The 11,399-nt window shown below is 28.8% G+C and overlaps 1 protein-coding gene and 1 non-coding gene across 2 annotated transcripts; one reads left to right on the top strand and one right to left on the bottom strand.

The window, feature by feature from the left end:
- Nucleotides 1-5,493: 5,493 nt before the first annotated feature.
- On the top strand, nucleotides 5,494-6,969 carry LOC125831950 (protein SODIUM POTASSIUM ROOT DEFECTIVE 2-like). The gene is made up of 3 exons (XM_049511073.1): nucleotides 5,494-6,153; nucleotides 6,484-6,559; nucleotides 6,660-6,969. Exons 1-3 carry the CDS (start codon nucleotides 5,626-5,628, stop codon nucleotides 6,839-6,841), a joined length of 786 nt encoding a protein of 261 aa, XP_049367030.1. The 5' UTR covers nucleotides 5,494-5,625; the 3' UTR covers nucleotides 6,842-6,969.
- A 3,710-nt stretch (nucleotides 6,970-10,679) lies between these two features.
- TRNAR-UCG (transfer RNA arginine (anticodon UCG)) lies at nucleotides 10,680-10,753 on the bottom strand. Its single transcript has one exon. It is a non-coding gene; the product is annotated as a tRNA-Arg (tRNA).
- Between the last annotated feature and the right edge of the window lie 646 nt (nucleotides 10,754-11,399).

Here is an 11,399-nt window from a genome sequence, read left to right as displayed (position 1 = left end):
CACTAAGTCATGAAATTAATAAACCAAAAGAAATGTAAAAAAGGTGGAAAAAGAAAGGCCCCATAGCTTTATTAGCGTGCTCAAACATCAAATTATTTCAGTACGACCCACGTATTAATGCATATTATTTATATGTACTAATATTATCTTATTTTAATTAGAAGTTGGATATAAAAATTTACTAATGAAATATTAGCTTATATCAATAAATTATAAATTATGATGGAATAGTTGTGATTCTTTCGCATAAATGATCAGGTTTGAGCCTTCATAAATGAAAACAAATCTTATTAAAAGTACCATCTTCAAAAAAAGAAAAAACTTATAATACTTAAATTTCAAATTTTATCAAATTTCAATACGAATATTGAATATCGAATAAGAAAATCGAGCACTTTCCGTCGAGAGGGGCAAAGGGATAAGAAAAATTTCAAGGACAAGAAATTCCTTTCTAGGTTGTTAGTTGGATATATGTCTGTATTTGTGACCCTACCAAAATATTTACGAGAAAACTAATAAAGCAAAGTTGATTATTTGAAGATTAACTATATTTATATGTTTTCCAATATATATTCGAGTACTTATTATTTTCTGTCGATACTATTTTCTTGCTCCATTATTTTAACATGATTTCTTTATTATTTTATTTGTTTTTCATACCTATTTTATTATTTTGATATGTTTTATTTGAGCCAGAGATTCATCGGAAATAACATATCTACCTTCAGGCTTCAAAAGGTAGGGTTAAGGTTGCTTACATTAGTGGCAGAGCCCTTATTTTCATTAAACATGTTCGAAATATGAAGAACTAAAGACACAAAAAGACCATGAAAATTTAACATCTATTGAATTTTTATATATATATATATATATATATAATTTATACTTTATATATACGACCTATTTTTTTGTCAAAATTAAAGGAATGAACCCCTTGCTTTCATTTGTCTCTTTCATAGCGTACACACCCAGCCACCCTCTCAGGTCTCATTTATGAAATTTCCATTGAATATATTATTGTTATCGCATAGCTTTAAACCTAACTCTACCTTACACTTTTTGTTTTCCAATAGTTAAATTTTTGTTTTTCACTTTCTGATGAAGGAAAGGAAAGAAAAATCTTATACTTTTTGACAAGTACAAAACTTTATATAATTAATCATAACTGTGTGGACCCAAAATCAAGAAAATTTTAACACAAAATCAGTTAAAGGATTGTGTTTAGTGAAAAAAAATGGATCACACAGTCAACTTTGATAAAATTATTGTAATGCTAATCACTAAGCAATCTCAGAATGTAATTATGATGCCAACCTTTAATATCCACTTAAATATTTAATTACTTAAAAGAAATTGGCCCTACCAAAGGAGAACACATTATCCCCATTTTTGCAAGTATAATCATTACAACCATTTGCTAAAACCATAAAGTTAAGGGTATATTAGCAGTATTTCCCTTTTTAAAGATAGTTAATTACTTTCTCCGATCTATTTTAGCTATCGTGCTTGCTAAATATTATGATCTAAATAATTAAAATATTAAAAAATTAAGATATAATTAATTATTATGAAAATAGATTAATGTGGTAAAGAAAGAGTAGTATTGATAACAAAATAAAAAAGGATATTTTGATCAAAGTTTTATTTTTTACTTTTTTTAATGGACATACAAATAAAAAATATGATAAGTAAAATAAACCGAGGAAGTAGGTCCACAAGTAACTATTCTGGATAAACTGCATGTGGTCTAGCACTAATGGAATTAATTAACTCCAAAATCTTGACTCAAAGTTGTGCATTTGACATTTTGATCCAAAATTATGTGTTTGGTTGTTGGAAAAGCTTTTCTAGTTGATTTGTGGAAAAAAGAGTTGATAATACAAAAATTTTAACTACTTTTGAATGATTTATTTACTCATTATTTCAAACTTTTTGAATATTTTTTTCACTTTTCGAATTAAGTAGGTATTTGTAGAAATACGTAATTGATATGTGAATTATTGAATTTGTATGCTTATGAGAAAACATGCGATGTTTAGTTTGTCTAAGCTTTGCTACTTTATTTTAGACACTTCAATTAATTATTTTCGAGAAATATTTCAAAGACTTATGTGTATTCAAATGTCAATTAAAGGTTCATGACTTGATAATTAATTTTAAACTTAGCAATATTATATGTCAAAAATGTTCCTCTTCAATTTTGGGGAGTGACAATAATATTGTAGAAATAAACTTTTTTTTCCTCCCAAATAAAATGTCAGTATGATGCAAAAAGTTGCAAAAACAATTTAATATTGAAGATTAAATATATGGTGTACATAGCTGTGTGATTCTGCAGCAGAATAATTTTGGTATCAATATTCAGACCCCAGAAAAATAATGAATATTTCTACTTTTAAAGAAGACTTTGAAAATAATCAAAAAGGATAATATTTTTTAAATAAATAAAATGTAAGGTATGAGGAGGGTAGAGTGTACTTAGACCTTACGCCTAGAAATGTCATTTTTGATAGGCCTTTGATTTAGAAAAAACAATCCACAGTCATAATCCAGAAAAAAAATAAACGGAAATGAAAGCGTATAACAAAATATTTTGAACAGTAAGTATAACAAAATGATATAATAATCGAAGTATAAGAAACAACATATAGAAAATAAATTCGAAGGGCAGATAACAACAGAAGCAATACTACAATTAGTTGTATGGACGGGTAGCAAGACAACACACTATTACCTACTAAACTTCTACTTTAATCCGTGTCCCAACAACCCCTATCTAAGGTGTCATGCATGTCCTCGCGATAAGTTAGAGCTATGTTATATCCTGTCAAATCACCTTTATCTTAATTAATATTCTCTTACAAAACATGTAAAAGAGAAATACAACAAATAAGTTGAAACAAATGGAATATAAATTACGCCTTCCGTTTAGTTTTATGTATCACTGTTTGACTTGGCACACCCATTAAGAAAATAATTATATATATAGGTACCCAATTAAATGATCGATGTTTAGTATTAAGTCTTGGAAACTGATTTGTACAATAAATATTTAATCCTGAAGGTAAAACATGGAAAAAAATAATTGTCTTTTCTTGATATGTCAAAAGTGACAAATAAAAATGAAAAATTTATTTTAGGAATAAGTGATAAATAAAAATGAACCGAGAGAGTACTAAAACCAACGAGGTCGAATAATTAATTAATTTAATTAGAGAGAATTCTTGAAACGAACACTTTATCACGTGAACCCAACTTATTTTGTTATCACTTGTATTAAATCCTAAATTAACTCATCTTTGTTTGTCTTAATCTTTAACTTTCTCCGTAATTAATTGACTAATACTTTGTCTTCATCCAATTATACTCCACAAATTTGGGTCCCAAATCAAGGTCTTTATTTAGTCTTTACGAAGCTTTTTTTCTTTCAAAAATTTACTCATATAATATAATTATATCAACTTTTCCCATTACAGGACACTATAATTTATATATTTAGCTCATTTTCTGAGGCAGAAAATCGGAATGTTTGAACTTGGAGAAAAACTATGCTAGAGGAATCTTTGATAATAGTAGAGTATTAAATTCCACGTGTTCAGTGTATAATATTTTCAAAAACTATTGAACTGCACCATTATAATCTCCTAATTAAGATGGCCAAGAATAAGAGAGTTACAATTTTAACAATTACCTGAAGATATACTTAAGTATATAAATTTTTTCCATTAGACGATACATTAAAATATGGAGAAAGGTGAATGAGATGGGGAGGTCGGAGACGAGCGAGATGGTATGTATCTGATGCGATTCACATATATCTAAGATACAAGATACATAGGCGAGAGTCGAGAGAAATGACAGAGATGCGAGCCAGATTTGTTATGCATCTAGATACATGCGAATCTCTACTTGGATATATATACGGTATCTAGAACAAATTACACCTAATTTTGATTCCATGTATTCCAAGATCAATCATATGTATCTGGACGTATCTGGACACACTAAATCCTGATAAGATTCGTAATATTGTAAACTAGAGCATATCTAAGTAATTAGCTCCCTTAAACTAGTAGGATTTTTGTAAGTTTCCCAAAAAATTATTTATACTGAATATGTATATTAAATCATATCAGTTGATTATCACAAAATAATTTAATAAAATAATAATGTGTATTAATTAATTATGACTTAAGTGAAAAAATGGATGTACAAAAATCAACAAACTTTTAAGAGTGGAACAAATATGAAAATAGACAAAGGAAAGGCTACTTTCGGTTAGCCTTCTCATATGATCTTCCTAAGAGTCAAATCTTGTGGGCAATGATATGGTAATAATATGGTCTACTAATTAATTAGTCTTCACATTTTCCTACATTTGCTGCTATTAATGATCCTAATCATTCACATCCAAAGCTCACAAAAGTAGAAAAAGATTAATTTACTTTAATTATAAGTGTATCAAGGAAGCGAGGTACTGAATTTAATATCAATATAATAATAATAAATTTTATTATCGAATAATAAGGAAGACAATCAAAATATCAGTCTCAATATCAATAGAAGAAAAGGATTAATTCGACCATCATTCAAGAAATATTGCGAAGGCTTGAACTTTTTGCTAGTTTCGAAGGTAAGAAAAAACCAAACTCAGTTGAAAAGAGTACACTAGCAGCGCAACTCAAGACAACTTAAAAAGCCTCTATAAGCAATCAATGTACTTGAGTGCCCGTTTGAATTGACTTATTTTAGGTGCTTTTAAAGCCAAAATAGCTTTTAAGTAGTTTTGAAGTGTTTGGATAAAGTTAAAAAGTGCTTATAAGCACTTATTTTTAAGTCAAAATAACAAAAATAAGTCAAAAGTCATAAGTTAGAAATCCTAACTTATGGCTTTTGGCATAAGCCAAAAGCCAATCCAAACAGGCGATTAATAATTTTAATACGTATTTCTCTATTCATTTTAATTATCTATTAAATTTATTTTATTTTTACTTGTCAATTTTAACATATTACGAGAAAGAAACATTTTCTTTAATTATACTTCAAATCAAACACATAAATTAAAATGAAAAAAGTATAGTCATTTTTTAAGATTACTTAATAATGCAAATATTCTTTTACAATGTAATAAAAGTTAAAATTCAAACAATAACCTTGTCTAGTCTCCACCCCACCCACCCCTTACCCACTTAAAACATAAAAGTAAAACAAAAAGAAAAATGCAGACACGACTTTAAAGGTCCAGATAAATCCTGTGTCCCCTAAGGTTTACATTATTCATCAATTCTTATGGGGCCTTAGTTGCCATCTTTTTCTTTTTCCCTATTTTCTACTTATTTTTCGCCGCATAGTTAGAATTCAAAATTTTATCTTTTTCCTATATTATTGAGTTTTAAATCGATATAAAGTTCGGATCATCATCAATAAAATTATTAAGTTCTGCTGAATTCATAACATACACACTTTCCTACTCTAGTCTACCACTACTTTATAAGTTCACCCCCTTCCCTCATTTTGAAAAAAAATCTTTCCTATATTACTCTCCCTTCCATCTTTTTTCCTACTATAACTTATGCTATATTATAACTAGCTTATTAATTTCATCATCTTCTTGGTCCCAAAAAAATGAAATCCATAGATCTTTTTTGTGCTTCTCCTGCTTCCACAGCCATATGTTCAAGTATGGATCAATATACTATGGTTCGTCGTGGAATTAGGCATCAAATTGATCGTAAAATCGATCGATTAGGCGATCCTCGTACACCAAAAATCAAAACTCCAATCCCATGTTCATCTCATCAACTTCCATTCGATCCCAAAACTTACTACCATCAAAATAAAAATCGAAAGAGTCATGATGAAAAATTACGTCGTAAAAGCTCAGCTGATGTTACTGACTTAGGTAACTCTTCTAGGTACTTGTTAAGTGATAGTACTACTAATACTCCATTTATAGATTTCTTATCATCATCTGGAGATACATCAAAAGCTTTGATTCCTAGCAAACCTTTAAGAGCTAAAAGCACAAATGAACGACTCATGTATCGATCTTCATCGACTCGTTTACTCGAATCTCCGGTCTATAAACCTTCATCAGCTTACTCAAATGATTTGTGTGTCTATAAATCAACTCGTTCATGCCCTGGTGAACAGGTTAGTTATCAATTTTCTCTGGTTACCGTTTATACTTATTATAAAAGATTTATTTTATAAGTAACCTAATTGCGTAAATATTTTTTAAACTGACGGACAATATAGAACTTAAATTTTAGTTAATTTCTTAACCAGCTTTATTTAGTGTAAAGTTTTTTTTTTTCACATGATGAGCATATTATAGCAAATTAGTTGTCGATTATTTAGTAGTATTTATCATAAAACATTTACTTATGGTTATCTTATAAATGACCTAATTAGATAAATATAATTTAAACAGATCAATGCTAGTGCATAAAACTTAAATTTTGTTATTCGTATGTTCGATAGGTTGTGGAATTGAGGGTGTCAATCCATTGCAAAGGTTGTGAAGGGAAAGTAAGAAAACATATCTCCAGAATGGAAGGCAAGTTAATTACACCTATATGGTTTTATTAGTATAATTATGGATATGCTATATATTATCCAATTAATATAAATTAATGTTTTTGGATTAAATTATGCAGGAGTAAAATCATTTAATATCGATTTGGCTTCGAAAAAAGTTACAGTCATCGGCGATGTGACACCATTAGGAGTATTGACAAGCGTTTCTAAGGTGAAAAATGCACAATTTTGGCCATTTCCAACAGCTTCTTCGTCCTCGTCTTCATCCTCCTCCTCGTCCTGGTCTTCTCCGATGATCTAAAGAAAGTTGCTCTTAAATTACTGATGTAACACTATTAATTAATTTTGAAATATCTATAATGCAGATGATCGAGTGTGCTTTCTTTTTTCTTTTTGGTTTAAATTAATGACTAAATATTTCAAAATTAGTCGTTAATATGGTGTATTTCATACATTATTATATGTGTGGTGGGGCTTGTAAATATTGTTTTATTTTACTTACTAGTATCTTTTTAATTAAATGTTTATATTTAAAAAATAAAAGAATAGAAAGTTTAAAAGAGTTTGTTTGGTTCTCTTGTGTTCTGTGAGGATAATAATATCTTGGAATAAACAAAAACAACAATCAAGATTTTGAATATTTTTTTCTTTTTTTCTCTCTTACTTTTTGTATACTAATTGAAAATTTTGATAATTACTAAGGCTGGCATGTTTGTCTTTAGGAATGTCCTGTTTTTTTTCTTTTTTTTAACAACTTTCCAGATCTCTCAACTTACGATTGTCGAGCAGTTGCAGAACATTTGACCAGGATAAGATTTAAAAAAAGACTGAAAATTTTAAATCAAAAAAGAAGAGTTACTCTGCGTTTGGTACGAGAGCTGAGAAATAACTAATTCTGAAATTAGTTTTAAGATGGATTTATTCTAGTACTATTTTTAATCCACATCAAAGGTGGGATAAACAATATTGGGATAACTTATTCCCCACCCACACAAGCTATACTAGTTCTAGGTTATATCTACTAAAGCGATTCGATGCACTAAACTCTCATTATGTGCCAAGCTACAACAATAAGATGAAGTAAAATGTATTTTACACAATTATGTCATTAAAAAAGTAGTTGCAGGTCCATATGATGTTGTAAAAACCTTATTATAATCAATGGATTTTACTGATACGATCTAACTAATAAGTAATTTGACTATGTAAATATTTTTTACAATATTTAAAACGTCAACTCAAACATACATAATTATTGTGCCTCCCAATTCATGAGGAGTAATATGATAGACAAATGAAACATATTATCATTTATAAGAAACGCACGCTGTCAAATGATGGTTCACGCTTTGAAAAAAAAAAACACGTCAAAATTATAAGGTTTTTTAAGCATGGATGTTCATAAGTGAAAATGGTGTGGGGTAATATTGTTGTCTGAATGTCTAATAATGAGTCACGATGAAATTCGAATTTAATTTTTTTATATTAATATCATGTTTAATGTAACATAATATATATATGGTAGCTTAGTTGCATATAGACTATAGCAATTCACCGTTGAGCTAAATATTAACCACGTATATTTCAATTCTAAGTGCATATATAGTAGCTTCAATTCAATCCAAATTCAATGTAATTAATTACTAGTATTGGGATATTGATTTGATTTGACCTACCAACTACATATTCATATCGATGCAAAAACATATTTATTGTCCAATATCGTGACACCCCTCACTATCTAAATTTTCCTTTTGTTCCTTTACTTTCTTAGCATATTCGATGTGATCATGCATATGCCATAAAAATCGATGATAAGACCTCCTATAGTTGGATCCAAATGGTAGTGCTAAATTAGTGAAAATGAAATTCCATTTTGAAGAAGAAAAAGAAGTGCTTTCTCTTCTTTGGAGTGGATATATTGAGGCCTTAAATGTTGAGTCATAATCATGGCTTCTTCTTTTTGGGGTTGTCTTATTGTACATTACTACTACATACCAGCAAAGCACCACTTTCTATGTTGCTTTTAAAAAAATTGGAACCACATGCAAGTAGTTTTAATTGGTATTATAGTCGAGCCGGTCCTGATAGCTATATGCTTTAAGTGTAAGATAATATTTAATTATTTATCGCTTAGATTTGACTTACTAACTACAAGTCCAGATGCAAAACACATATTACGCATTGTGTTATACCTCACCAATATTTTCCTTTCTAATTACTAAGATATATTTAATGAGTCACGGTAAAAAACTATATGATAAATTCACCGTTATAATGAATTAAATGTTAAAAACACATATATTCCAATTCCAAATGCATATATAGTAATACCTTCAATTCAATTATTTGGATAGTGCTTTGATCGACTTATCAACTAAAGGCCTAGATGTTGGATCAATATTTATTGCTTAGATTTGACCTACCAACAACATGCATAGATCGATGTAGAAATGATATTCATTGTCTGATATCGTGCTACCTCTCATTATCATCGATTTCGATATCTAGCATATTCAACGTGATCATTTATGCAATAAAATGAATATTTCCATTCGAATTTAGGCCTTGAATTAATGTTGAGTCATAATCATGGCTTCTTCTTTTTGGGATTGTCTGTTAGTACATTACTACAAGGCACCACTTTATCTGTTACTTTGTTTTCAATTTTGTATTAGGTGGCCTTATTTGCTTTTTTTCCTTTTTTTGGGACTTTAATTACCTCTCTTTATATCATCAATTGATTGAAAACTTTTGTACACAAAAGTGTGGAATTTTATACTTTTTTTGTCAAGTACTTGTTTGAATCAAGAAATATTCTGAATCGTTACTTGCGCAGATGGATCATGCTTTAGTTTAAATTTGAACTTTTATTGTATCTTTTTTTTTGTCTATTTGAACTTTATTTCTTCGACTTTCGAATCTAGACTTCCATTTGATCATAGATTTTGAATTGAAATTTGAACTTTTATTATATCCTTTTATTTTTCTTTTTCAATTTGAACTTTATTTCCTTTACTATCGAATCTAGACTCCCGTTTGATCATAGATTTTAAAATTGAAATTAAAATTTTGAGATTAAGATTTTTAAATTTGAAGTTGTAGTTGGCCTAGCATTTTACTCGGAAAAAAAATCTAAAGTTTTGTAATTGAAAGTACTAGTTCAGAGAACTTAAAAATATTTGAACTTTTTGTTGCCATCTTCTATATATAAATTTATGTTTCATCATAAAAATATCAAATTCAGATGACTCAATACCATAATTCAACATCCGCCTAATCTTTGGTCGGCAGGAAATAAAAATAGAAAATTGCATGAAAAAGAAGGGGAGAATTTTGGTCCATACAATAAGGGATTATATATATAGTAAGTACTCTAATTTATAAATATGGAGCGGCGCACCATTAATGGCTTAAGATACAACTTCAATCCAATTTGTCTTCCATGCTTTTTTGATATGTCTTTCTTAGTTTTACTTTAATTTAATTTGATTTTTTTTATTTATTTATTTTGGTTTTCTTATGGCTTTAGGGCCTGTTTGGTTAGTTGGTACTTGGTGTTGTAAAATATTGGAAATCACAAAAAAAATTGTAGTTTAAAGTATATCTATGATACTATCTTTAAGAAAGAGATCTTAAGTTGTAGACTAGAAAGAGATCATTATTTTCTTTCTCAGTAGTTGAAATGCACATTTCGAAGTCATAGCATCCAAAATGTATATATTTTTAAAGTAAGGCCAATACGCATGTATTTGGTTAAAATTAATTATTATATTGACATAATACATAAAATTGTTACTTAGCTTCAATTAATATTTATGTTTCTACAACTTTGAATCCGCACAAGAAGACATTCAAAATTATATAAAGTTGAACAAGTAAACATACACGTAAATTTGTATACGCGTTCTACATATCTGACATAATACATAAACTGTTACTTGGCTTCGATTAATATTTATGTTCCTTCAACTTTGAATCCGCACAAGAAGACATTCAAAATTATATAAAGTTGAACAAGTAAACATACACGTAAATTTGTATACGCGTTCTACATATCAATGTATAAAGTTGAACAAGTAGGCACACGCATCGTGTAGCCTATCCAAATTGCAAAAGAAAACAAAAAATAAATAAAGCGACCACAGTGGGAGTCGAACCCACGACCTTTTGATCCGAAGTCAAACGCGCTAATCCACTGCGCTATGCGGTCTTGGACGAACTTTAAAAGCAAGCTAAACTTAATTCTTCAATAAAGTGAAAGGAGCAGACTTCTAAGACTAAATTTTAGTTAGATCTATTTACTTTTTTTGTTTTCTCTGATTAGGTAATATTAACTAATTTAATGAATGATCAACATAAATTCATACAAGAAAGTATTATGTGGAATTTGAGTAGGGTGGTGTGTACGCAATTTTACTCTATCTTGTGAAAATAGAAAAGTTGTTTTCGATGGACCCACTGCTCAAATAATGCATATCAAAAATCATGTATGTAAAACAAATACAGTAGTGAAGAAGTCATACTGAAAAACAATGTAGAAGAACACAATCACAACAACAAAATAATACGATAATCGAAACAAAGAAAAAATAAGATTATTAAAATCGAAGGATAAGGGTAATAATAATAATTATATTGATAAGGAAATTAGACAACGTTGGAATACCTACTGACCTTCTATGCTAATCTCCAACCTCCATATCCTCCTATTTAAGGTCAAACATACTATATAGAACCTACTACTCCGGTCCTAATTTATGTTGCATAATTGGAATTTTGAGAATCAATTAAAATTATTTTTTTATCAGATTTCTTTATATGTCTTCAAAATATTTTAAATTGTGATTTATAGTACT

The sequence above is a fragment of the Solanum verrucosum genome, unplaced genomic scaffold, assembly GCF_900185275.1.
Source record: "Solanum verrucosum unplaced genomic scaffold, falcon-dt-bn FXZP01000042.1, whole genome shotgun sequence".
In the NCBI taxonomy this organism is placed as follows: Eukaryota; Viridiplantae; Streptophyta; class Magnoliopsida; order Solanales; family Solanaceae; genus Solanum; species Solanum verrucosum.
This window is presented reverse-complemented; position numbering and strand designations above follow the sequence as displayed.